Below are 27699 nucleotides of genomic sequence, written 5' to 3' on the forward strand. Positions count from 1 at the left end.
CTGCCATAATACCAAACTTTTGAGAAAATGTAAATCATATTAATATCATGGTATTTTCTTCTGCAACTGGGCTAAAAAAGGAAGACTGACTGCTGGGGTATACTGAATTGTATTAGCCAGTTTTCCCATTAATCTACATATGTGAGATATGTACAACTCATGCTATTCTTAGCCAGAATTAAGAGAATGGTGGTCTGATAGATCAAAAGGATGCACACATTGTGGGAAGGAAATTGCAATTGCTAGAGAGGGCTTCAATTTCCCCTGTATAATTTTTTTTTGCATTTGTGAAACTCTGTTTGGATTCTGCAGATGAAAAAAAAGTATTTATACTGATTTTCAGCAGTTGCAAAGCAACAGTAAATGTAAAATACTGCTAGGTATCCTCTATTTGTGTTTTGCATTTGGAAGATATTTATTTTCAGGTGGGAAGGGGAGTAGAACTCCTTAGCATCAGAGTGTGTAAAAGCGCAGGTATCCTCCTTGCCCCCAACACATTTCCATTCCTAATCTTTGCTTTACACCCCAGGCCCCACTGTGTCTTGGTGGTCATGTATTATCTGGGATAGGGATACATGACTGTGCACCTTATTGTGACAACCTGATATTAAATATACACAATAAACTTATACATTTATATTATCTATATCTGCAAGACCTCACATTCTGTACATAGCAATCCCTCCTCCATTTTGCCCCTAACTTTAATATTTAAATTTCACAATCCCCTGCAAAAATCACCTGCCTCCTAGACATAGGCTCACCAAGCCTTTTCAGTTACTTCAGTGTTAGCAGATGGTATAAAATAACAGGATCTATTTTATATAGCAGGCTTCCAAGTGGAAGTACATTCTGTTTTGCTTGGGCTGTTATCTTCTGGTGTTTTTTTTTTTAACAGCTCAGGGATTCCTTGGCGGTTTTCTCCCAAAATAATTTAACACAATTTTTTTTTGAGAACAGCAAGGCTTAGATACTGCTTCTAAAGCAAAGGCATATGCTAACCACACAGTCACCCACACTGATTCCCTGGCATACATAATAAGTGCAAGGGCAATATTGGCTATTTAGAGTGTTCACTGTCATAAAATGTAATCATGGCCACAAATCAAGCAGCCAGTTCAAAAACTATCAGACCAATGCCAATCAAATCTTATTACCTTCTTTGATAAAGTAAATTCATGGAAATAATATACTTGGAAATTTAGTAAGGCATTTGGCAAAGTAGTTCACAGCCTGTTTCTTGGTAAGATAGAACCATGTAGGAAAGATAGTATCACTACCAGATGGATTCACAATTGGCTGACCAACCATACTCAGTGTCAATAGTGGGATTCAGTTTTTTTTTACTACCAGTACTATGGGTGTGGCTTCATGGGCATGGCAGGGGCAGGACACTGTAAAATCTTCCCATCAGAGGTGGTATTTGTCAGTTCTCCAAACTACTCAAAATTTCCACTACCGGTTCTCCAGAACTGCTCAGAATCTGCTGAGTACCACCTCTGCTTGGTGTATAGTCTTCAATCTATGTGGAGGGAAGCATGCAGTGAGGAACCTCAAGGTTCTGTCTTCAACATCTTCATAAATGATCTAGATGAGATGGATAGAAGGGGAACTCATCAAATTGGCAGATGACGCCAAGCTGGGGGGAATTGCTAACGTTTAGCAAGGTAGATTCAAGATTTAGAAGAATCTTGACAAACTTGAGCAGGGCCCCATTCAATGCAATTTAGTGGTGAGAAAAGTAAGGTCATGCACTTAGGCAGAAAAAAACCAAACACAGAGTTAGAGAATAGGCCAGGGTTATCAAACTGGTGGGTGAGGGCCAGATGTGTCACATGCATCCAGGGGTCATCAACTTTTTTTCCAAAATAAAGCAATAGATAGAAGTTCATCAGAGGGAGATCCAACCTGGAACCAGGGGTGGGCTGTTACAGGTTCGCACGGGTTCAGGTGAACTTTTTATTTTTTATTTTTTTAAAAAACAAGTTTTATTGAATTTACAAACAAACAAAACAAAACATCATTAAACATTAAAAACATAAAACCTCTTTCCATTGTAGAGGTAGGGTTCAGGTGAACTTGTAGCTAACGTTATAGCCAGTTTGGTGAACTGTCAAATCCCACCCCTGGCTGGCCCCGCTCCACCCACCCCAACCCTCCCAGGAGTCTCCATGTGGCCCATTTTGGATGTGAGGTAAGTGCAGGGCCTGTGTGGAGGCTCGGGGAGGGCACAAAACAGGCCTCCTGGAAGTTCCGGAAGTCCCAAAACAGGTCTATTTCTGGGCTCCAGAGAGCCTCTGGAGCCTGAGGGAGCCCGTTTTCGCCCTCCTGGAGGCTCAAGGAAAGCCTCTGGAGCCTGGGGAGAGTGAAAAATGGACCTCCTGGAAGTTCCGGAAGTCCAAAAACGGGCCTGTTTCCAGCTTCCAGAGGGCCTCCAGAACCCAGGGAGGGCAAAAATGCTCCCCCCAAACAGTGGTACAGGCCGACTAGGTCACACCCACCATAGCCATGCCCACCCAGCAACTGGGTAGAGAACCCATTGCAGAAATTTTTGAAGCCCACCCCTGCCTGGAACTATGAAGAAATTTCCTGACATAATAATGAATCAGTGGCATTCTTGCAACCAAATGGAGAAAAATAAGCAAGGACAGTAACTCATGCATAGATGCAGCAGATACACTTCTATGCAAGATCCTTATTGATACATCCAAATATTGGGAGGAATTGATTTAATTGCAGCTCACTGACATGATATATCCCCCACCCCTATTGGGATATCAAGACTGAATCCAGCCAACACAGGACAGGCCTTTTATTTCTTACATCAGGTCACTATCTCATGACTCCAAAGCGGGAAATTGTGGCAACTGATAAAGGAAGAAGAACAAGGGAATCTGCATCCAGTCACTGGAGAATAACTTTGAGTAGCCTATGACAAAGAAGCGACAGAAGAGTCCCGGCGGGTATTGATAACTAACAGAATAACCGAGTTGGAAGGGACCTTGGAGGTCATCTGGTCCAGCCTCCCGCTCAGACAGGAAACCCCATAGTACCATTTCAGACAAATGGTCATCCAATCTCTCCTTCAAAACTTCCAGTGTTGAAGTACCCAAATCCTTATTTTCTTCGCGTAGCTGTCAGCCGGTTATATTTGCTTAATGACAAAAGCAATACCATTGCCCTTTGCGCACTTGCTGGGACGGGGTGAAGTCGGTGTGCCCTCGAAAGGCCTCGCCTCCAGTGGCTCTAATGATCTGCCCTGCGGTATCCAGCATGATCCCGAGCCTAAAGCCGCAAGGTCGTGCGTGAGTAATCCCGCCGCCTGGGCTGCTTCTCGTTAGCCGCCCAAGTTCCTCCTTTTCGGGCTTTGGAAAGCGCGGCGTGCAGGGCGGAGGCAGGCAGTTTCCTCTTTCGTCTCAACCCCCGGCGATAAACAAGGTCTGCATCAGAAGAGGAAATGGAAATAAGCTGAGAGCGGCGGGCGACCCTCTATGCCTCCCTCCCGTCCGGGCCGAGGGCGGAGCGACGATTGTAGCTTCCCACGCCTCTCTCCGGGAAGGCGTTGAGTCAACTGGCTTTTTCTTTGCGGTGCTGGGTGGGAACCATTCGGGATGGAGACCTCTGGCAGCCGATGGTGGTAAGTGAGCCAAGGGGGGGAAAAGCTCCCTCTCTCTGCGAGGAGAAATTGCTTAGGATTTTCTTCGTGCTCTGAGTGGGAGCGAAGTCCCAGGGTTGTTGTTTTGTTTTCCCCCTCGGATCTTCTTCCCAAGGAATTGGGAACTTTCTTTGGGCGAGTCTTTTCCGATTAAAGTTGGCTTCCGATGAACGGCTTCAAATAAAGCGGAAAGGGACTTTTTGGAGTTGCTAAGCGCGAGCGGGAGCCAGAGTGTAGGCGACTATCTGGTCCCAGACACCTCTATGAATTCCCAGTATTGTCACACACGAAATGGGGTGATGACAAAGTGGCGGGGGGAGTTTCATTGTGGGACCTCTTCTCTTGTATTCGTGTATTGTATAATTTACGCCATGACGTTGATTTTTCTAGCTGGAAGGCATTTATAGATATTAGCAATTAGCACGCAACATTGGAGCCAGATAAACTGAGGGTTATGGTGCTGCCTCAGGATATCCTTAGAAGGCTGCTTCGAATGTATCACACAAGGCAATAGGGAAGGTCGCGCTACTCGATTCCTTCAGAAGAAAGTAAATCCTCGGCTGTCACACCCGCCAATTGCCTGCCTTGCCTGTCTACAGGAGAAATCCTCAGTCAGTTTGATTTGAACTGCTCTGGAAAAGTTCATATCCCGAAAACAGATTGAGTTTGAAAATGTTTTATTTTCTGCTCTGTTACTCACTTCAAGATGAAATAATTTTCTTTTGATGTTACAGAGGCTGAGCATTTCTCCAGGTGCCCCTCCATCATATCACTCATGCACCATGAGAAGCAGATGGGGTCTTGCAGGGTTGCTACTTCTAGCCATCAAGGTCTCGGGGCTGAAAACAGGTAAAGGAGAAATAGAATTGCTTCACTTCAATAGATCTGTTTCCAAGAAACCTCCTGCATGCTCTTGAGGAAAGACAATATGCTTGGCTGTTAACTACAGTTAATGAACATGTGTGCTGAACCATTTTTAACTTTTGTGTGCCTCTTTTTAACTGAGGGTTCGAGCCAAAGCCCATTTCGGATCTCTTTAACTTAGGTACCATGTCTCAGATTTGTTGAAAGTTGTAGATCCAGTTTAAAGGGATCTGAGACAGCTGCCAGTTAGGACTCCAATGGTAAGATAACATGTATTCAGTTACTTGCAATTAGGGATCTTGATGGATTTGTGGCGCTGTATCTTCAGCTCTCTGTCTGCTAAAGAGAGGCAAGCTGGCCAGACATGTTTGCATAACTTCAAGACAACCACAAGGAGGAGGAGGACTGTCAAATGTGTGAACAACTGCACTTAGTGGTAGCTGCTGATACTGTCATCTTCTTGCCCCTTTTGCTCTGTAAAACCCACACAGGAAATCTTTCAAGAGCCCAGAACAGGTCTTCAAAGCAGAAGAAGTGAAGCAGGCAAAACATTTTCAATACATTGACCTTTATCTTGCTTTCTTATTGAGTGATAGCAAAACTATATTGGGGGTTTATGTTTGGAATAGCTGGGAAAGATAACCTGGGGAATAAAGAATTATGTCTTAGGGTTGAAAGTCAGGGAAAGGAAATTTGGTCTGTTGATAATTGGAAAACAGTTGGAGAAGGCATTCATCCCAGACTTCAGTTTGTTCTCAACTTGTTTTGAATGTTCTTCAAATAAACACATTTTTCATTCTCAATAATACCCTGAGAAGGATTGAACAATAAGGGGCAACATTGGTCTCCAGAGGCCTCCCTCCTTCAGACAACTAAAAATTGGTAGCAAAATTTCATAATTTTTCAGAATTTGAAGGTAAATAACAGATTTGCATTACATTTAGTGTTGTACAAACACTAAAAAGGCTTAATGCTATTCTTAAAAAGAGGGAATACAAATTCTGCTCCCATCCTTTGTGATTTGCTGTAGCAATTCCCCTGCTAATAGTAAATATGGCATTAGCCCTGAATATTTATACCTTAATACCTTCCTGTGATGATAGTTTATACGTTTGCATGTAATTAGCTTCTTCTATTGTTTGTTACCATAATCAATCCCATTTGCAGTTCTTGACTGTGTAGTCCCTTCATCTATTTTGAATGACCATAATCATTATTCTAGTACTCAGATGACAATAACACATGAACATTCAATAAGTTTAAAATGGATATTTCTATGTAATAAAACAGATAACAGATAACAGGACTCTCAGCAATTTGGGGGCATTTAGGTATATTGCTCATTGCAAGATCCCATCAGATGCAAATGCAACTCAATTTTGTAGAACATTAAATCCGCATAGATTCATTATCTCTGGATCACTCTGTAGATGTATGCAGCATAGGTCTGTGTACTCTTGCTACAGCAATAGAAACTTATCAACAGGTGAGAGTAGGCCTTAATTCAACCAGATCTTCAGCTTTCTCAGCTGTGTGCACAATTTCTTTCCTGGGGTAGCCCAAAAATGCCAACTTGTTCCAACAGTAGGTCTACTTAGCCAATTATTCTCAAAGGAGAATAGGGAGGCACCTACATTTTTCATTATAGACATGCTGGATTCTTTTTTCTTATGGCTTTGATTCTAAATAATGCTATAAATAAATAGTAAAGTGTTTTTATTTGCTGCTGTTGGAGTGTTTCTAGGGAGATTCCTGGAGACAACCTTCCATTTGGCCCTCAGTTGCTAGTGGCTAATTGGTACAGTGACTTCCAGGGCAGGCAGCTGTTGAAGCAGTAGCAGATCAGGATTGAACTCCGCACTGTTTCCAATCTATTGCATCCTCTTCTGGGATCTCTTCTCCCAGGTCTTTTTTATAGCCATATTAGGATTGCAAGATACTCTCCAGGGATTTTTCGACTTGCAGTCCTAACACAAAGATCAGAGTAACGGAAAGTTTGGTTAGGGGGATCCTGAAAAATTAGTTTTGATATCCTAGACCTAGACAGTAACTATATTCACACTATGCAGTATGGTCACCCCAGTTCACTTGAATTAAGGTTTTCCCATAGTGCTAGGCAACATGCTCTCATATTCATATGTTGGATATTAAGTTGTTCAGATTAATATCTGTATTTTGCCAGTCAGTTGCAATGGAAGCAGATCATGTAAACGAACAGCACTGCAGGTTGTCCTTCACTTATACAAAATATATAGTCATGCCCAATTTACTATCTTTTTTTTTGCCACAGTTATGTTAGATCGGTGGATCGGGTCACATAAGAGGCGAGACGCGATAGTGAACAATCAGCTCTTTATTTCAGCTCTGAACAAGGACGGTTTAAGATGTGTGAGCCGCTTGGCTTTATACAGCCGGCCGGCGGCTCGGCGGCCAATGGCAGCGCTTTGAATCTCCCGCGATCGGCTCGGCCAATCGCGGTAGATTCTTAGCGCTCCAATCACAGGCGTTCCTCGAACCAATCGGATTGCGATCTGGGTGGACCAATCAGAATGCGAGTCTTCAAGAATGTTAATACAGAACGCCCCTCCCCTCATGGTTTCATCCGACGCAGTGTCGTGACGTAGTCGCGCAGGTAGATGGGGCTTCGAACTTGTCTGGTTGACCTGCGTGGCTCAGTCGGTGTGTGGTCATCGGCCGGTTTGGATGGGCTCCGCGTCGCTCTCCACTTCGCTGATGGAACCGCCTGGAAGGGTGAGCCGGGCCTGTCGCCGCAGCTCCCGCCCGGACTACCTGGGTTGGTCGAGTTGCGGTTCCTGTTGCTCTCGCTCGGTCTTTCCGGGCTGGTTGAGCTGGCTTGGCTGTATCTTCCAGGTGAAGATCCCGTCTGTGACAGTTCGAGGTCTGCTGGTGAGTATGGCTGGTTTATTTGAGCTTTTCTGTCTTCTGGTGGGGGGTGTTCGGCTTGTGTTGGGGTGTGTGCCGTTGATTCCGGCCTGCCGTCGTCTACCGGCTTGGATGTTGAGGCTCCCCCTCCCTCTCTGCTTTCCTTGGTTTCCGTTGCCGATGCGTCGGGGGTGTTGGCGGCTAGTCTGGACCGTAGCTGGTCGATGTGCTGCTTCCAGCTCTTCCCGTCTGTTGTTTGGAGTCTGTATGATCGGGGCCCGGTTACCTGTGTTATTTGTGCGGGAACCCAGAGGGGGTCTCCCATGAAGTTCTTTGCGTAGACCGTGTCCCCGATGTTGAATGCCCGGTACCGGCTGGAGGAGTCCGGGGGTTTCTCTGGGTTGTAGGTGGGTGTAGGTGGTCCAGTGGAGACCTCAGTTTCCTTCCCATTAGTAACTCCGCTGGGCTCTTGTTCGTGGTCGTGTTCGGAGTGATGTGCTGTATGAAGAGTAGTTTGTTTATTTTTTCCTGGATGTCGCCGGTTTCGATTTTTTGGATGGCTTTTTTTGTGTATTGGACCATCCGTTCCGCCCTACCGTTCGCCACTGGGTGAGCCGTCGAGGTTAAGGCGTGTCTGATGCCCCGTTCGGCTAGGTATTTTTCAAATGCCAGTGCCGTGAACTGTGGCCCATTGTCCAACACTATGACATCCGGTAACCCGTGTGTTGCAAAGAGTCCGTTTAGCTTGTCGATGACCGCTTCTGTTGTTGTTGCCCTCATAGTGCTTACCTCCAGCCAGTTGGAGTAAGCATCTACGGTGATGAGGAATGTATGCCCCTTGGTTGGCCCGGCGAAGTCTATGTGTATTCGCGACCATGGTCCTCTCGGGGTCTCCCATTCCAGGGTTGGCGCGGCGGGGGGGGGTGGCTCTCGACTCTTGGCATCTGCTGCAACCGGCGACCCATGTCTCGATTTGTTTGTCCATCCCTGGCCACCAAGCGTAGCTTCTGGCCAGGGCTTTCATCTTGACGACCCCCGGGTGTCCCTCGTGCAGCATTGCCAACACTCTGTCTTGTAGTGCTTCCGGTATGACTACCCGGTTGCCCCAGAGTATGCACCCCCTTTGCGAGAACAGCTCAGTTTGGCGGTTTTGGAAGGCTCTGAACTGCTCGCCGCCGTCCCTTTCTGGCCACCCTCGCTCTACCCAGCTCAATACCCGCGCCAGCCGTTTGTCTTTATTTGTTTCACGGGCAATGTCTGGCGCGGTTAAGAGTGGGCTGGGTAGGGTCTCGATTTGCAGGGTCGTCGTTGTGGGTGCTGGGTCGTCGTCTAGGTCGGGTAGTGGTGACCGGCTTAGTGCGTCAGCGTGCGGAATGTTCTTGCCGGGTCGGTGTGATACTTCGTATGAGTATGCGGCAAGGAACTCGGACCACCTCGTCATCCGGGGCGACAGGATGTTCAGGGTGGCCTTGTTCCCTGCGAGTATCCCGAGCAGGGGCTTGTGGTCCGTAATGATAGAGAAGTCCCTAACATAAAGGTATTTGTGGAACCTTTTTACTCTGGCGACGATGGCGAGGGCTTCTTTATCCAGTTGACTGTAATTTCTTTCCGGTTTGGCCAGCGTTCGGGAGAAGAAGGCGATGGGTGCTTCCTTCCCGTCGGGTAGGGTGTGGCTGAGGACTGCTCCGATGCCGAACGGTGATGCGTCGCACGTTACCGTGAGTGGAAGGGTCTCCCTATACTGGATCAGGACTGCATCCGATGTTAGCAGGTTTTTTGTCCGTTGGAACGCAGTCTCCTCCCGCTTCCCCCAGGTCCAGGTGGCCGTTTTATCGAGTAGCCGGTGTAGGGGTTCCGCCACGGTCGCCTTTTGGGGTAGGAAAACATTTTAAAAATTAAGCAGTCCCAAAAATGCCTGTAGTTCCGCCTTGTTTGTTGGTGTGGGGGCCTCTTTGATGGCTCTGAGTTTCTTCCCAGTTGGGTGTATTCCGTGCCGGTCCAGGAGGTACCCCAGGAATTCGACCCTCTCGGTGTGGAGTTGGCATTTGTCTCTTTTAACTTTAAGGCCGGCATCTTTGAATTTGTTAAGCACCGCCCTTAAACGGGTCTCCAATTGTTCTCTGTTGGTGGCTGCGATCAGCACGTCATCGAAGTAGGGAACCACCCCTTTTATCCCCTGGAGGAGTCTTTCCATGAGACTTTGAAAAACTCCTGGAGCGACGCTGACTCCAAACTGGAGTCGGTTGCATCGAAAGGCCCCCCGGTGTGTAACAATCGTTTGCGCTTCGGCTGTCTCCGCATCGACCGGCAATTGCTGATACGCTTGTGCCAAGTCGAGTTTTGCGAAGACCCGGCCTCCCCCCAGTGAGTGCAGAAGGTGCTGTACTACTGGGACGGGGTAGGCGCTTTGCTGTAGCGCGTGATTGAGGGTGGCCTTGTAGTCCCCGCAAATTCTGATGGAGCCATCGGGTTTGATGGGGGTAACTATGGGCGTTTCCCAACGGGCATGGTCGATGGGCTCTAGTACCCCTTGTGCGACGAGCTTGTCTAGCTGCTCGTCGATTTTCGGCTTGAGTGCAAAAGGCACTCGCCGGGGTTTGAGGCGGATTGGTGCGACGTTAGGGTTAAGGTTGAAGGATATAGGGGGCCCTCGGTACTTGCCTAGCGAGTTGTCGAAGACCTCCTGGAATTCCCTTACGAGAGTCGCTTCCCAGTTGGCGTCGTCTGTATGATGGATGCCCGTCACCTCGATGCCCAGCGGGGCGAACCATTGCAGGCCGAGCAAGCTGGGGCGGTCCCGGTCCACGATTGTGAGTGGCAAGATTTCGGTGTGGTTCTTGAACGTGACCTTAAAGTGCCCAATGCCGACCACAGGGATGCGGTTTCCCTGGTAGTCTTTCAGGATTAGCTTCTGGTCGTCTAGTTCGTTGCGGCGGATGGTCGGGACCAGGCGCTTGATTGTGCGCCAAGAGACCATGGAGAGGTAGGACCCGGAGTCCACTTCCATCTCGCAGTGCTGGTCCTCGATGCACAGTGCCACGTGTACCTTCCGGGCGTCCATGGTTGATGAATGGCCAATGACGACCGTCTGGTGGGTCTCCTCGCGCCGCTGTGCCTCGCTGAGTCATCTGCTGCGGCTGTCGCGGCTCCACCGGCTCTCAGTCAGTCCGTCTCGGTGCCTGGGGGGGGTGCCGTCTCGTCGTCATGGGCTGTTTCCTCGCCGCTGCGGGCTGTAGCTCTTTTTGTTTCGGCACACCTTGGCGATGTGCCCCGCTTCTCACAATGCCTGCAGATGGCGTCGAGAAAACGGCATTCGGAGCGGGGGTGATCGCCGCCACAACTGGCGCAGTGGAAACCCGACTTCCGTCCCCTGCGGTCCCGGCGGTCGCGCTCGGTCTGTAGCCGATGGATTTCCTCGTCGTTGTTGTCCTCGGTGTCGGATTGGGGCTCGAGGTCGCCATGATGTGTGGTTGTTTCTCGACGGCTGGATTCCCCGGGCTTTGCGGTGGTGGGGGTTGCTTCGTTGGTCAGTGGCCGTTCAGTCGTGTTGGCTTGCCTCATCCGGGCTGCTGACTGGCAGGTGGCCTCAGCGGCGGTGGCCTCGGCGAGGGCGTCGGCGAGGGAGATGTTGCCTTTGGCCATCAGCCGGCTCTGCAGCACGGGGTCTCGGAGCCCAAGGATGACTCGGTCCCGAAGTGCCTGGTCCAGGTCGGGGAATTCGCAGGGGCCTCCCAGGTTCCGTAGCTGGGCCACGAAGTCGCCGATGGTCTCGCCTTCGCGCTGATCTCGTCGGTAGAAGTCGTGCCTACGAATGAGGATGGGCACGGTAGGGGCGTAATGGCGTCGCAAGATGGGCTCGAGGTCAGCCCAGTCCATCTCCTTGACGTCGGCAGGTTTTGCCAGCGCCTTGGCCATTTTGAACACTGCGGGACCGTTTCCTCTGGCCGTTGGCGTCTTTGAGGTTGCTGCATTCCAGAAACATCTGGAAGCGGTCGATGTATGATTCCCAGTCTTCGGTTGCTGGGTCGAATGGAGCGGGCGGCAGGGTGCTGGCCATTGTGCAGGGCGCCGATCACCGTTTGCCACGTGCTAGTTGGTCCTCGCCTCACGATCCCACCTTCGTCGCCAGTGTTAGATCGGTGGATCGGGTCACATAAGAGGCGAGACGCGATAGTGAACAATCAGCTCTTTATTTCAGCTCTGAACAAGGACGGTTTAAGATGTGTGAGCCGCTTGGCTTTATACAGCCGGCCGGCGGCTCGGCGGCCAATGACAGCGCTTTGAATCTCCCGCGATCGGCTCGGCCAATCGCGGTAGATTCTTAGCGCTCCAATCACAGGCGTTCCTCGAACCAATCGGATTGCGATCTGGGTCGACCAATCAGAATGCGAGTCTTCAAGAATGTTAATACAGAACAGTTAAGTGGTTCACACAGCTGCTAAGTGAGTCCAGCTTCTCCCCGTTGACTTGGCTCATCAGAAGCCAACTGGAAAGGTCACAAATAGTGATCATATGACGCTGGGATACTGCAACCATAATAAATACATGATGGATGCCAAGTGCCCAAATTTTGATCATGTCACTATGGGGATGCTGTGACAGTCATGTGATAAATGGTCATTAGCCACTTTTTTCAGTGCTGTAACTTTGAATGGTCACTAAATTAATTTTGGTAAGTCACGTTCTACCTGTAATAATCTTTCTGTGCTGTATATTACCCTGCCATCAGGGCAAATCTAATTCTTGTGTAATCACCATCTGAAGCTTTGGTTCATCTGTTTTTGTAATTTGGGCCTGGCAATTTGTATATAGTTTGCAAAATTTTAATGAAAAAATAAAATGTGTCACTTCCATACAGCTATAATCCCTTTCTATGAAATCTGTCTTCAACTGCTATAATTTGGAATGCTGATTTGTGATTATTGCTCTGTTTGCAGGTGATCTAGATGCCACTATGGGCCTACGGTGTTTCCAACCATTTCACCACAAGTTTGTGAACTGCAGCTGGCTGACCTGGGAATCTCAAAATGCTAACACCGTCTACGTCCTTCACTATGAAAGCCTAAAGTTGGGCAAACTGCTGCCGTTAGTGAGCCTTTATATTGAGTTATAGTACAAATATCCAAATTAATAAGCCATTGTCTTTTTCAACCAGAACCTTCTATGCTGGCCAGTGTAATCTATGGCTAAATGACTTTATTTGGAAAGTATAGGGAATTGCAGAGCAAAGGAATACCTATTAGGATTTTACAGTTTCATGAATGAAGGTTTTGGTCTAGATGGGCCAATATTGGAGAAATATGGAATATTAAGGAAAAATAATGGAAGATGATTTGTCAGTTGATTTGAGTGGATTGGGAGCTCTGAAGAGAGATTTTTAGAAGGGCACATAGGAACTACCATCATAAACAGCAAACGTCAGAAGTCTTTTCACTAAAGCCAAGATGCAATGGAGAATATAAGAACCTTGAAGGAATATGGAATTTAAATTATCTGTAGATGTTTAGTGCACAGAAAAGAAGGAAGAATCCTTTCTAAATCATGATTGTGCTTTAAAAGCTTGTTTTTAATATTTAGCTGGCTTAGGCTTTTCTTTCTTTAAAAATTAAAAGTTCTATGTAGAATCATTTCTATAATTACTGACACCAGGCAAAATCTGCAATTTTGCAATGAATAAAAGGCAGAGACGGTTGGAAGTCAAGAATAATAATTTAAAAAGGGCTTAGGGGGAACTAGACAAACATTCTAGGGTATCTATTTGGTATTCATTATTATAGTAAAATGCTTCTGTGCCTTTTATTGGCAAGTCTTCAAATATGCCTGCTTGGACAGGATAGCTGAATGGATAAGGAATAGTAAATGTTTAGTTTCCATTTATATAAACTACTGTTAGATATATCCATGTATCCTTATTTTTCTGAAGACAATTTGACCAGGTACACTCCGTGGCAGCCCAAATGGGACAGAATTGGCTGGTTATTGAACGATGGAAACTGACACATGGAGACGAATACAGTGTCTGGATGGAAGTTCGCAGTGCAGATGGGATTGCTGTCTCCAAGAAATTAAACTTCAGCCTGGATGAATTAGGTTAGAGAAACTAATTTAGAGAGCCAGAATCCTCTGAGAATTAATCTGGGCAAACATTTTTTCTTCAAATATGTGCCTTGCTTTTCTTGCCTATTTGTGCAGGCCAAGTTTTGCCCCCCTTTAGCTATTGCCATTCTGAGGAATTTTATGGGGCATTTCAGATAGTAGACAACTGTTTGACTGTGGAAGTTCAAGACTGGGTCCCAACCATAAAGAAGGATTGGATTTACAGTAAGACAGATGCCTTAGTCTCCAGATATCTTGACTACATTCACACATTTTTAACAGCTATGACATGCTTGGCTTGCTTGTGACTTACAGTAATGTGAAAATCCAATAAGTTGTGGCTTATTCAATAAACCATTGATATGATGAGAGAGCCATGCCTCTCTTATGCATTGTGCTAAATCAAGATTTTGGTTTGTTGAATATGCCAAACACATATTACTAATCCACCATCCATTGTTTCACACACTGCTCAATGACAAACAAACCAGCCCTATTTTGGTTTAGTGTAGTGTGTGTGTGTAGATCAATGCTTTTGTCAGTAGGTATGGCAGTCAGGACTAAAACTGAATGATAGGCATATGATTAAGCTCTTCCCCTCAAGTTTCAGGGACTCCCTGTCTTCCTGAACTGGATCATGTGGAACTGGATTGCTCTGAAGCCACAGTGACATGGAAGAACCCGCAGTGGTCTGAATTTCATAATGATCAATCTCTCACCTATGCTATTCGATACAAGGCATCCACAGACCATGAATGGACCTATGTGAGTCTGTCTTGCATTTGTGACTTGTTTTGTATATATATTGCTTTTCTTTCCCATTGTATCAGTTGTGACTCCCTGTTGAATATCCATTCCATTGAACTACAGCTGGCTTTGTCTAGGATTTCTTCTTCAACCAACTGAAGACAGTTTCCTGGAGGCCAGTCCCAAACTGTTGCTCTAGCTATTATATCTTATATCTTGCTCTAGCTATTATATCTGTCCCAATAGTGAATATGATATAGATCTGTATCCAGCATGTTCTCCTATTTTCATGATGTAATATTAGACTTGCTGCAATTCTGGTGGAAATGTAGATGGAGGGTTTTGGAAATTTTTATTTCGACTTGGATCACTTTGAGTGACCTTGCAAAATGGATGGATAGAATGCTATTACAATGACAATGTGAGTATGTTCTACTCCCAACTGCAGGAGAGCCACCTAGACCAAGAGAACCATGAATTGTATGACCTGAAACCATTCACCTGCTATGAGGTGCAGGTACAGTGCATCCCAGGAAATAAAAAAGACTCTTGGAATGAATGGAGTTCTTCCAAATCCTTCTGTACCTGTGAGGCTGGTAGGTACAGCTGTGGATGAAGCAGAAATCCATGCAATCAAAACAGATGCAGTGACACCTCAGCAGAAATCTTGTTGCTGTGTATTTTTTCAAACACTTGTTTTTTGCTTTCACACAATGCATCTTGAGACAAATAAATATACAACTAAAGATATAATTTTGGGATAAGTGTTATCAAGAATGTTAGCATTCACTGAATGGCTGGAAGGACTCTACTATAGATTTCCAATTTTCTGTTGGGTCTGTTGGGTTGATATTCTTTGCCTATGAACAACCAGGTCTGCATCCTTATACTTATTGGGATTTTTTTTTTCATTTGTAACCAAATTATGCACAGTGTTCCATTTTAAGTTGTTTCTTTCTTGTATTATTTGGGGGAAGACCTAATTGGTTGGCTAATCTTAATAATTACCTGGCTCTTTTCGGCTTCCTTAAGCTCCTTTTGGTCAAGTTGATGTGTGGCAAAAAGGCTGTATCTCTGACCGCCAGAATGAAAGCTGCTTGCTGCTGTGGAAGGTGAGCTGGGATCCTGTTTCTTATCAAGTAGCATTTTTCTCTGTGGGGTTATAGGTCAGGTCGGTTTTTTTAGAGCCAGATGACCCAAAGGGGTGAAAAGACAATAGTTTAAAGAAACCAAATCTCTTCAAGGATGATATCAGTGACTGGACTAAAGCCAAATTTGTGAAGGAAGAGAGATTAAACACCTTTTATCATTTTGGCTAGAGGTACAAGAAAGAATTTGGAAAAGAAAAAAGATTTTAAAGTCTATTTAGATACTTAACGTGTTCTTAAAAACTGAAACTATTCTATATAGGTAGATTATATCTTTGCTGCAAATTTGAAAGTAGTTATTTAGACTTCAATACGTGAAAAGAAGTGCTTCAAATGCTGGTGAGGCATCTATTAACTGTCAGGAGCTGTCAAATAAGAGCAAGATAGATGTGCTTAGGATTCATTCTAATAAAACAGACAGAATGATGATTCAGTAATAAGCTGTGGCAGCTGTGGTTTTCAAAATACACTTTCCATAGACTTGAATCTAATTTAGCCCAAAATGTGCATCCTAGGATGCCAGATTTCATTTGAGAAGTGGAAAACAAAAGTTAGTACTAATAATCCCAAGTTGACTTAAACATTCTGTAAAATATAAGGGCGAGAAATAACAACAATACAATCTTGTCCTGGAACATGTATGATACTTCCATGTTATCAGGCTTGCATTTCATCTGGAGTTGAATGTTTCTCAGATCTATGCCTGCTTTCAAATTCCCTGCAGTATAAAACTGGTCAACTTGGTTCTACTTCGAAAATATATTTTTTTTCATTGTAATTGTTCTATATTAACATTCTCTAAATCCTGAGTTCTGATTGGTCCATGCGGACCACAATCTGATTGGCTAACTAAATCACTGTGATTGGTGCGCTAAGGATCCACCGTGATTGGCCGAGCCGAACGCAGGAAATTCAAATCGCTGCCATTGGCCGCCGAGCCGCCGGCCGGCTGAATAAAGCCAAGCGGCTCACAGGTCTTGAACCGAACTGTATATTCAATAAAGAGCTGAATGTGCACTTTGAGTCTCGCCTCTCTATGTGACCTGATCTACCCGGGACCGATCTACCGGACTTAACTGTAATGGTCACCGTGCCCATCAGCAGCTGCTCTCTTTTCTTCTTCCACTGGCCGTGAATTTTTCAAAAGCCCTTCAAACAGCATGCAGTGATTCTCATCCCCAGTATTTTTCTCCTTTCAGTAAAATTAAGTTACAAATGACTAAAAATTCAATATAAGTAGGCAGTTAGTCAAAGCGTTTATCAACTGGAACATTTTCCTGATTGGCCTGCAAATTGCCCTCATGTGCATAAATTTATTCTCTCATGTCTTCCCCCCAAAGCAGCTACTGGGTGACACTAGCAAAAACCAGGTCTCCTTTATAACTCCTGCCTGGCCAGTTACTTCTGCTTTGTATCCTCCCTTTTTGGGGCAGCTGGACTTCCCTGCGGCCCAAGATTAGCTCCTCACCTGAGAGAGATACAAGTGGTCAAGGTGAGAGAGGACATAGAGAGTACAAAAAAGTTCCCCCCTCCTTTTTTCTTTTTGCTTGCTTGGAGTGAGAAACGTTGAAGCACCTCAGGATGTCTTTCTTGATAAAAAGTCTTTCACTTGACAGCTTCTTGCTTTTGGGAAGAACTGAGGAAGAAGTTCAGTTTGTGCATGTTTTCTTAACATGTCATTTTCTTGTCAAAACGAGTACAGACAGTTATTTGTTAACGTTTAATTTTTGCACTGTTAGGCCTCTTGTCAATGGTACAGACCCTTCTGTTGATCTAGTTTTGACTGGGATTGCTCATGACCAGTTCCTGTGGTGTGCCTGGTTTAGGAGAAGGGCGGCACAAGTGACTACAAATTGGGTTACTTCAGCCTTGTTTCCCTCCCTCCTCCCCTTCCTTCCCCCCTCCCTCTCTCCCTCCTTCGCACCTTTTTCTTCACTCTTTTGAGGAACTCTCCTTCCCTTCTCACAGGCACTGGATCCAGAAGCAGCCCAGGGAACGATCCTTGATTATGAAGTTATTGTCCAGGACCATAGCAAAGCAGTCCATAGAATGAATTACAACTGCTGTCAGGCTTTGATCCCTATCGCTGCACAGTACGTCTCCATAGCAGCCCGCAACTCTGTTAAGAAGGCTCCCTGGGCCAATCTCAGCTTGGAGAAAACAGGTGCGCTCCCATATTACACTAAAGGACTGAAATGGTTCTTTCTTGCCCCACTTCCGGCCTTTCTCAGCTGATTCTTGAAATAAAAAGAGCTGGTGGCTTCCTTTCCCTTCACTCACAAAATATTCATTCCTGTTATCCTTTCTGTACTCCACCGTAAGAAAAGGTCCTGATAGGTTTTGTATCAGGCAGTCAACCATTTTGATTCTCTAAGTTTAGGGGTGAAATTCCCAGCTACATAACATCATCTAGTGTACCTAGGTTAACCTTTAAATACTAAGAAGTCCTGGTTATAATTGGATGAGAAATCAGAAGAAATTTGAGGTGGTGGCAGGACTGGAAATTCTCAAAATGTGATACGGAAATGACTTTCGTATTGCTGCCAAAAAAAACCACACAGATGTGTTAATGAGGTCATCAAAGGTTCAAATTTTCTGAAACCAAGTAGCATTTTTTTTTAGAATTCAGGTGAGTTCCTTAGACAAACTGAACAACTTGAGAAGGACCTGCCAACATGGTGACGTTTGTTCAAGTCAAGCTTGAGGCCTGGTGATGACGTGGAAATCTCTGTTTGGTTTTCTTGACAACTGAATAGTTGCCATGACCTGCTTCTAAGGTTTGGGGGTTTATTTTCAACTAATAGACTTCTCTTCAGGTACTAACAAGGTCCACCCATGTTTATCTTTCTGAGATTGGCTGTGATCCAAGATTTTCAATTAATGGGATTATTTTACAGGTATCTGTGCAGATGCTAGAGCTCTGGGCAATCTCCTGAATATCTTTCCTTTTCCTAGAACTGCCAGGCCCTGAGGACATTACAGTGGTGGCATCAGAAGGTTTGGGACTCAATGTGACATGGAAGCCCAGCATGGATTCTCAATGGGTTCAGCCTCAGGAATATGTGGTCGAGTGGAGAAAAGAGATCGTTGACAGTGTGGGAGAGTTGCTGAACTGGATTCGCACACCTAGAAGCAGTACCAGTGCCCTATTGAGAGGTGAGATGGACAATCTCACCTGCAGTGATGTTATTTACTATGTAAACAACAGCTTTGGGAATTCCTCAGTAGCTTCAAAACTCTGGAAAATAGGAGGAAATGTAATACATACTCTTTTTTCTCTTTGTGTTTGTTGGTGGCTGCCTCTTCTACTACCACTGACTGAAAATATTATCTCTCTGCAACTTCTATTTTCATTTTTTTTTTTAAAAAAAAAGCCTCATTTTGTTCCAGTGGAAGCTTCCTTGGAAGCAGCAGCTATGGAGAAGCATCTGAGGGGGTAGGAAAGGGAGAGGCCTATAGCATTAGAGCTCCATCTTCTCCAGGCTACTCGAGTTTTGAGAGAAGCATATCAGTTGCTTCTTATATAATGAAAACCATGAAATGATGCTGCTTGAATGCATGAACTTTATCTAGTTTGTCCCTCCATGTCCGCTAAGTAAACTGAGTAGAAGGGAATCAGGACATGGCACCTTCTGGGACACTGGAGTGAATTTCGTCTGATGTTAAAAGGGAGGTGGGTGTCCTCTGGAAAAAGAGGTGCTGAAAGTTTTCCACCACTTCCTGGAGTCCCATGTTCTGTTTTGATTTCCTGAAAAAGCAGGTTAAAGCAGACCCATGCGACTTTTACCTTTCACCGCTTTATGTCTGTCTCCTGCTGGACTGAGTATTGAAAGGAAGTCCTGCTTAGCTGTTAGCCTGCACCAAAGAGAGAAAAGCTGGCTGGCAGTTGCCACTCACTAAGGTTCATGCAGCAAATCAATAAATAACAGAATAACTGTTCTGACCCAAGCCTTGTTCAAGTTAAACAAACACAAACTGTGTATAAAAGCAAACCTTTTTTAATGCGGCGCTGTGCATTCCCAGCCAAGAAACATTTAAACCTAATTGTCCAATATCGAAAGCAAGCCATTTCAAGGTTGCAGAAGGCTGCCAGGAACAGAAGACTAATTACTGATTAAATATCCACCGACAGAAGTTTCAAAAACAAACCAGAATAAGTAGGGCTTCAACGAGGACTCTGAGTCTAAAGAACTTTGTTGCTTCCTGCAAAGAACACATCCCCGAGGGCTGGGTTTTATCCCTTATGGGAGGGGCCATCACCTTCCAGCCTTACTCCCGAGTCACCCTTGCTGCTTCAGCTACTCTTTCCTTCGAGCAGACCTGCGCGCATGCACACTGGGCACAGGCTCCCCGGGGTTCTCTGCATTACTGCTGCCATACTCCACAAGCTCCAAAGGCAGCACTCCGATAGTCCTGGCCCCATCCTTGCATCCCACGCAGGCCCCCCGTCCAAGTCCTTGCTATCAGAGACCTCTGCCGTCCACACCTGCTGCCAGCGAACCACAACAATAACCGAGTTGGAAGGGACCTGGGGAGGTCATCGGGTCCAACCCCCTGCTCAGACATGAAACCCCATACCATTTCAGATAGATGGTCATCCAACCTCTTCTTAAAAACTTCCAGTGTTGAAGTATCCCAAACTTCCAGAGGCAAGTTGTTAAGTTTTCTAAACCTTGTATTTTCCTTCCGCTTTAGGCAACTTCAGTTCAAAGGTACCATATCTTGTGTGTGTGTATGGATTGTATGCTCATGGGACAACTGCCTCAGATGCTGTACGCGCCTATTTCAAAGAAGAAGGTAATCCCCAGGGTGCAAGGGCGGGAGGGTGGTTACTAGTAGAGCCAAAAATTCCCCTTTGATCTTAGAGATTTCAGATGAATTTTCCTCCCTGCATTCTTGTAACTTTCAGTACCACAGCCACCTCTGCCCTGTTGAGGTTGGGTGTTGATTAGCATTGTTCTTTGAGACAGAATTGATGATCTTTGCTATGATAAAAAAAAAAACAGGCTGAAGTATGAAGCGCCACATCTTTAATTTAGTACAGCTAACTCCAGCAGTAAAGGAAATTTGCCCGCAAGAATAAACTTTAAAACTGAATTCAAACACTCTGCTGATCTATATAGAAAACAAGCTATGGTTTGTTGGGTAAGCCAAAACTGATTGGGTTCATGCTTCTATTTATTGTTAATTACAGTCACTTCTCATTTATGCCTTACGTGAAGTAGCTTACAACAATAGCGTGAAACACAGTGCTATAAATAAAATTTGCTTAAAAAAAGCCAGTCTTGGTTGAAGTTAATGGCTGTGGCTGCTTAGTATAAAAAGAGAGGACAGGAAACATGCAAGCATGGCCCTTTTATATTCTATAGATCAGGTTGTTCTACCAGATCCGTGCCACCCTCAAATGACAGGAAGCAGCAGTCAGAAAACCACCACCTATTAAGGCTTCTCTTAAAATGACGGCTTTTCTGCAGAGCTGGTAGAAAGTTACTGCTTTTCATTTTTTTCAGCTAAGTAAGTAACAGTTTTAGAACAGATTTATTGAGGTTTCTTCCCTTAGCTTTTTTTGTTTTCCTTTTATCCTTTTTGCCCAAGAGAAAATACCCCCCAAGGTCATTGAAAAGGAGGGGGTAGAGGAGAGGAGGTGTATTAAAAAGTCAAGATGGCAGCTATGTCTATGTGATTGATATACTGCTCCTTTGTATGTGCGTGAGCAATATTGATACAGATACAAAAGAGACGGACTTCAATTACCTAAGATAGAGAACTTAGGCATTGGGAGACTTAAGGCTAGATGGTTCAAGTAGTCCTCGACTTATAACCAATTGCTTTAGTGACCATTCAAATTTGTGACACCTTTTCATGACCTGATTTCAAAATTCCAACTGCTTCCCCGATTGTAAATTTCCTTTTTCAGCAGTGTCATAACTTCAAATAGCCACTGGACAAATGGTCATTAAGCAAGGACTACCTGTTTTAAAGTGCTTTAGTTGTTGCACAATCATTTAAAGAATTTGGTCTTCATTTCCTCTCAGAGGGCCATCACTTCCAGGGTTTGCCTAGCTTCTGGGAGGGAAGCTGTTCTATGACTACCATATTGGGAAAACGTTATTGTTTTTTTTCATCTGAACTAGGAATTTTGGAAAAGAAGGCTGTATATCCATTATATAAAACTTTACCTATATTGGAAATACTGTAAGAAAGGTTCCAGAGACAGATTACATTTAAATGTTTGAATGGTGGCCATTTTCTTCTTGAATACTTCCTTTGAAGTATGATTTTTGAACATTTCTTAGAATAGAAATATTATCTCTGATGTTCAAAAATTGATGGTCTCCTTTGGAACTATTGGCCTATGGAACTTGACTTTTGGTATATATATCTTCTGTAGTGTGGTAAGTAATGCAGTGTATCCTTGTTACAGCATAGAGATGAACTGTAAGCTTTGGCCGCATACCGAACCAGTTCACAGCCTCTGTCTCCTCCTTTGCTTTTCTAGTACCATCAGCTGGTCCCCAAGGACTGCAAGACAGAAGACTTTCATCCACTGCCACTTCCATCTCGTGGGAGGAGATTCCCTTGGCAGACCGCAATGGGCATATCATACACTATACACTTTACCTGAAACATCTCCATTCAGGCAGCCTCAGGGTTCACGCACCCAGTGAGTGAGATTCTAAGTCTAAGTCAGCCTGAGCATAACTGAGGAGGAAGGCATTGGGACCTCCTAAAATTACCTCTCTTAATTACAAGCCTGTACATCAGCTCTCTCCTCCCGTGTCCTCCAGTTGGTTGGATTATTCCCTTCAGTCCCATATTAAATGGAGATAATTCATCACTTCTCGAGGGCATTAGTTTGACACTAGGTGATGTCTACAGCTTTTCTCTGGAAAGATCACTTAGGGAAGATTTGTGGATCCAGAAATTTGTTGTATAACTTTTGGGGAACAAATAGTCATAGTGAGAGATACCATATTTATTTACTCTCTTTATATAACAAAGTCGGGGGTGGGAGTCTGATGTGGCTGGATATGTTCTTCTGGTTTGACTCTTCCTTTGCAGCCTAAAATATCTCTAGGAGCGAAATCCCCTTATATGAGAGAGTATATTATAGAAAGGTATGAGAAGGAGTGTTTTTTGGCTCTGGAGCCCACCTTTTGTGTGGAAATCAAACCCAAATTCCCCAAAATTATAAACAGATTTCCAGTTGATACAATCACTACAGGTAGTCCTCAATTTATGACTATCTGTTCAGCAGTCTTTCAAACGAACTGTGGTTATGACTGGTCCTTGGAGTTCCTGCTACCTCAGCAATCTGCGATCACATGATTACAGATTCATACCAGAGGTGGTATTCAGCAGGTTCTCACCAGTTCTGGAGAAGTGGAAATTAGTGGAAATTTTGAGTAGTTTGGAGAACCGGCAAATCCCACCTCTGACTGGAGATTTCACAGTATCCTTCCCCTGCCACGCCCACCGAGCCACGCCCACAGATCTGGTAGTAAAAAAAATTGAATCCCCCCACTGATTCATACTTAGTTGCTGTTGCAGTTGCAGCTTACTGCAATCACAGAATCACTATTTGCAACCTTCCCTAATGGCTTCTCCAGAAAGTCAGTAGGGAACTGGCAGGAAGGTTGCGAGTCATTGGAATAAGTCTCCCCCATCTGCACAGTCTCTCCCAGCCCTTCTGTGCTTGTGCCACACCAGCCACTCCTGCATACCCTCCTCAATCCTTGCAATGCCTGCTGTACACTTTCATTCATCCTTGCACATCCTCCCTGGCTCTTGCCGTGCCTCCCTCACACTCCTGCACATCCTTAGCACACCCTCCCTCGCCCTCAGCAGGCCATTCTCGCATACCTTCATCGTATCTTCCTCCTTCCCTTGTACATTACTTCACATCCCAACTCTTTCTGTTCCCCTCTTGCATTCTGGCACCCCTGAGCCTTGCCGCACTTCCCTTGCACCTTTACACACATCCTTGCACTCTCCTCCACCTAGCAGCAGCTACTTATAATTATTTATATTTCACGCTTTTAAATGGCCCATCTTCCTCCAAGTGAGTTTCTGGGCAGTGTACAATATAACTGATAAATAATACCTACCTGCCTGCCTGCCTGCTGGTAAATCATCCGGGGTGTTTGTAACTTCCTTCTGGCTTCCCCATTGACTTGGTTGTGGGAAGCTTGCAGGGAGTTGCTTCATCTAACCACCATGGGATTCAGTTAACAAGAGCAGCCAGGTCTTCAGGGATTTCCATCCCCAACCAGTGTGGTTGCCATTATGACCACATTACTCAGTGATGGAAATTCCAGTCCCAACTGCCATCCTATGTTGAGGGCTACCTGTACATTTCAGTGTGTGGCAACAGAAGAAAATAATAACAGTCAACACATATTTGTGAGGGTGAAGCATGCAGAGATTTCGTTCTCCTTATGCCACATATTAAATGTGCGTTGTAAGGCATTCTTTCCCAAAAACTGAAGACATCTCTTTGGGAAAGATATATGGGATTCCCTTTACTGCCTGGAAAATGTAAATGCAGTGTATTTTTTTATATATATTGTTTTTTGTTTTACATTGCAGTTAATGCTATGGAAAGAAATTACATCATCTCAGATCTGGAGCCAGGAACAACCTACAAGGTCTGGATGACTGGCTCTACATCAGCTGGAGAAGGTGCAGCTAGTGCAGTGCATCACTTCAGTACATCAGGTAGGAGAGACCACTAGAAGCTTTGTTCCTTAAACCAAACTGGCATATTAACAGGAGGTGAGTATAGGAGCAAGAAAGATTGTGCTAAAACTAGCTGTGAAATCAATCACTTTAGCACAATTTCACTAAAGATTTTGGTACCTTGATACCTTCTGTCTATTAATTATAGGTCCTCAAACTACAGCTACTTGTTTAGTGACTATTCACTAAATAGTAGTTAGTTAGTTGTGAGGGCACTGGATAAACGCTGTGATTGGTCCTTGTTGTTTCCCTGCATCTCTATGATCACATGATTGCAATTTGGATGCTTAGCAACCAGTTCACACTTATGATCAATTGCAGCATCCTGACTGTGATCACATGTTCACTATATGCAACCTTTCTTGCGGCTTCCCCGGAAAGTCGGTGGGGAAGCTGGCAGGAAAGTTTGTAAGTCACTGGATCAAGTCTCCAACCCCCGCCCCCCTTCCAGGCCCTTTTGTCCTTGCATTGTGCCAGCTACTATGTGCTCTAGTACACCTTCCCCAACGTCTACTGCACTCCAGTGCACTCAACCTATACCCCTCCCCCTCCCTAATCATGCCACACCCTCATTTAGCTGATTTCAGCAGAATAAGCGAACAATTCTGGATTCTTTCCATGTTGCAGTCATGTAGGGTCTTTGCTTAATGATGACAATGGAGATTGCTGGGATTGTGTGGCTAAGCGATGGCATCATGCTTTATGACCGCAGCACTTTGTGATAGAGATTCCAGGACCAATAATTATTGTTAATGTGGGCTGCCTGTATCTACATACTTCTGGAATGGATCATATCATTGCAGCTCCAGCATTGCATTAGGTTACAATTCCCATCATTCACAAGAGTGACTGCATACTTTTAATGGATTATCGTCACCACTGAGTCAGATGTTTTAAAGTGTATTCCTTTTTCCATTAAAGTCAAGATTGCTCAGTTCTCCTTGTGTAAAAAATTAAAAGTAGTTCATACTCTTCCGGTATTGGGGTAGCAGGGATTGAGTATGGTGAGTGAATGACAAGATAGAGTTATTTACAATAGACGTTTTAATATTATTCTTGTAGTAGTTTATATTTATTCAGAGGATGTTTTTTAAAGTTGATGTTTTTATCTTGGAACCATGGAACTTTTGAATTTTGGCAAGTAAGCATCCATGAGATGGAATGGAGTTGGCAATGAATACATTTGATACAAAAGTAAATGACAGTGTTGTCCTTAAATCTCTTGCAGCTTTTGGTTGGTGGAGCATTGTTGTGATCATTTTATTTGTGGTAATCCTGTTTATAGCGAGTGCCATTATGCTGTTGAAATACAGAAGGTAAGTGATGAAAGGCAGAGATGCAGGCATACCATCCGTATGGATGGGTAACCCAAGTTCTTTTACTGGTCGCCTAAGTGCTGATTTGAACACTGTCAAAGTGATCTCTAACATCTCTGTTCTGTAGGCTAAAGGGCCTCTGCCATAAGGTCCTACCTCGGTGGTGTTACGAGAAAATTCCAGATCCAAAACACAGTGGGATTGCTGCGGAGATGAACGAAGAGAGCACTACACCAGCCACGGTAAGAAGCAATTGGATTTAAAAATAACTGCAGGAGTTAAGTGCCTTTGCAGGGGGTATTGTCTTCTCCTGAGGTCTTGGAGGTTCATCTGCTTCTCTTTCTAGAGATGGTCCTAATAAGAACTAAAACTAAAACTTTAAACTAAAGGTTGCAGATGGAGGTTGTTTAAGTAGTAATTGGATGGACATAGTCCAGACAGACTACATTTGACCAAGGCATTACTTTATGTACGTTTTAAAATTGTATTCCATTTATCTTCTGGGTGGGTCACTATGGATGGCTGGTCAAAGCAGAATATCATGCCTGTACACTGTGCTAAAGATATGTGGTTTTCTTCTCTTCCCCACCTCTTTATTTGCCATATTTCTGCGCTTCAATGCTGACTCATACCTGCACTCCAAAAATGTGCTCACAACTGAATCGGCAAATGTATTCGCAAAATTGGAAACATTTCTTAATTATGTAAGAGCATCAATCTCTAACCTCAGCCCTTTCAGATTTGCATCAGATTATAATTCCCATCATTCAGAAGTGTGACAAAATTTGGGAGTGTTGCCAATTGTAGTTCAGCTCAACCAAATTGAGGAAAGATGTTGCAAAGAAAAGGATAAAGATTTTCCTTTCCCATAGATAAGAAAAAGGATAGATCCATAGCTTGGAGCAGGGGTGGGGGGAGAGGTGGCTTATCCTAGCAGAAATGGTGGGAAAACATGTTCCCTTCATCCAGTATTTCTGCCATTTATGGAGAACTCTTAAAAGGGTGGCCCCAAAAGCTGGCTGGTTTGAAAACTATGCCAAATTTGGTGAAGTTAAGGAGCTTGGCAACCTGAAAGATGGGAGTCAGATATTGAAGGTTAGAGGCTATGTTTTGATATCCTGAATGGACTTTGCTGTTCCCTTACACTTGCTGAGTTTGAGTTAGGGCTCTCTATGACTTTGCTACATTTCCTTCCCACAGGAGACCCTGATCAAGCATTCTAGCTTGTTTCCAGAAATTATGGACATTGCTGAGATATCAGAAGAAATCCCTGAGCCATCTCCACCACCACGAGCAGGATCAAATACCATGGTGATTTCTGGCTATGAAAAACGATTTCTTCCCACACAAGAGGAAATCCTAAATTGGGCTGAGCAGGAAGGAAACACTTCTCCATGTTTTGGGCTAAGAGAAAGGGAGACCTGATCTTTGGGGATAGTATACTCAGCTGCTACTTTGGATCCAACTGCAGATGCAATTTCTCTTGGAAGGACCATTCCTTGGGCTCTTAAAGCTCCTACTGTGCCTTTGTGTGGGAGGAGATCCCTCAGGAGACCATCCGCCACCTCATCAGGAGCATGCCCAGGCATTGTAGGGAGGTCATGCAGGCACATGGAGGCCACACACACTACTGAGTCTCATTTTGACTTGTTTTAAGGACATTACATCAAAGCTGGATCAGCCTGTAGTGTTTTTTCCACTTTAATTTTGAGTGTAACTCCAAATCCAGACCTCCATGGGTTGCTAAATTTGATTTCCATTGATAATTTTTGTGTGATTTTGTTGTCAGAACATTCAACTATGTAATGAACTAAGTATTTAATAAGAATATTTCATTCATTCAGATCTAGGATGTCTTATTCTGTGTTCCCTTTATTTTTTTGAGCAGTGTACATGCCAAATGCTACGAACCAGATATGGCATGGAAAATATGTTGGACTGCTGCAAGACTGCTATATCAAAAGTAAAAATGATGCTGCTTTCCTGCAGGCCTGACAAAGAGCATAAACGAAGGTGACACAAAACCAATCCCTGCCTAGCCTTAGCCACGGCATTGGTAAAGTAACTGCTGTCATATTAAAGCACGTGGCTTTGGGCTTTGGGGAAAAAGCAGAGTTTGGTAGCCTTACTAAAGGTAGATCAAGCTGGGAAGAGAAGCTTCTGGGCTCACTTTTCTCAGTAGGATTTAGTAAAATCAAATGGCACTTTGTCTCATTTGTGAAGAGCCCCTCACAGATCTTGGGTGAACATT

At 44.6% G+C, this 27699-nt stretch overlaps 1 protein-coding gene across 3 annotated transcripts; it reads left to right on the top strand.

Moving 5' to 3' along the window:
• Nucleotides 1-1886: 1886 nt before the first annotated feature.
• IL27RA (interleukin 27 receptor subunit alpha) lies at nt 1887-27013 on the top strand. 3 transcript variants are annotated; one of them, XM_087925895.1, is made up of 16 exons: nt 1887-1950; nt 2074-2194; nt 4390-4504; nt 12340-12487; nt 13326-13492; nt 14103-14263; nt 14694-14841; nt 15278-15357; nt 17362-17557; nt 18349-18549; nt 20089-20190; nt 21893-22057; nt 23983-24111; nt 25361-25448; nt 25576-25690; nt 26649-27013. In XM_087925895.1, the coding sequence occupies exons 3-16, from the start codon at nt 4438-4440 to the stop codon at nt 26871-26873; spliced, it is 1992 nt and encodes a 663-aa protein (XP_087782021.1). In that variant the 5' UTR covers nt 1887-1950; nt 2074-2194; nt 4390-4437; the 3' UTR covers nt 26874-27013. The 3 variants fall into 3 exon arrangements, with proteins under 3 accessions (XP_087782021.1, XP_087782020.1, XP_087782022.1); XM_087925894.1 differs by lacking the exons at nt 1887-1950; nt 2074-2194 and adding an exon at nt 2829-3637; XM_087925896.1 differs by lacking the exons at nt 1887-1950; nt 2074-2194; nt 4390-4504 and having other exon boundaries at nt 12363-12491.
• Nucleotides 27014-27699: the final 686 nt, after the last annotated feature.

The sequence above is a fragment of the Pseudonaja textilis genome, chromosome 2, assembly GCF_049901715.1.
Source record: "Pseudonaja textilis isolate UNSWEBS1 chromosome 2, rPseTex1.2, whole genome shotgun sequence".
Classification (NCBI taxonomy): domain Eukaryota; kingdom Metazoa; phylum Chordata; class Lepidosauria; order Squamata; family Elapidae; genus Pseudonaja; species Pseudonaja textilis.

Bases quoted from the DNA above. Each gene is read 5' to 3' on its own strand.
- IL27RA (XM_087925894.1), top strand. The intron at 4,505-12,339 runs GTAAAGGAGAAA...CTCTGTTTGCAG, and splicing joins GGTCTCGGGGCTGAAAACAG to GTGATCTAGATGCCACTATG. The intron at 17,558-18,348 runs GTGCGCTCCCAT...TCCTTTTCCTAG, and splicing joins TCTCAGCTTGGAGAAAACAG to AACTGCCAGGCCCTGAGGAC.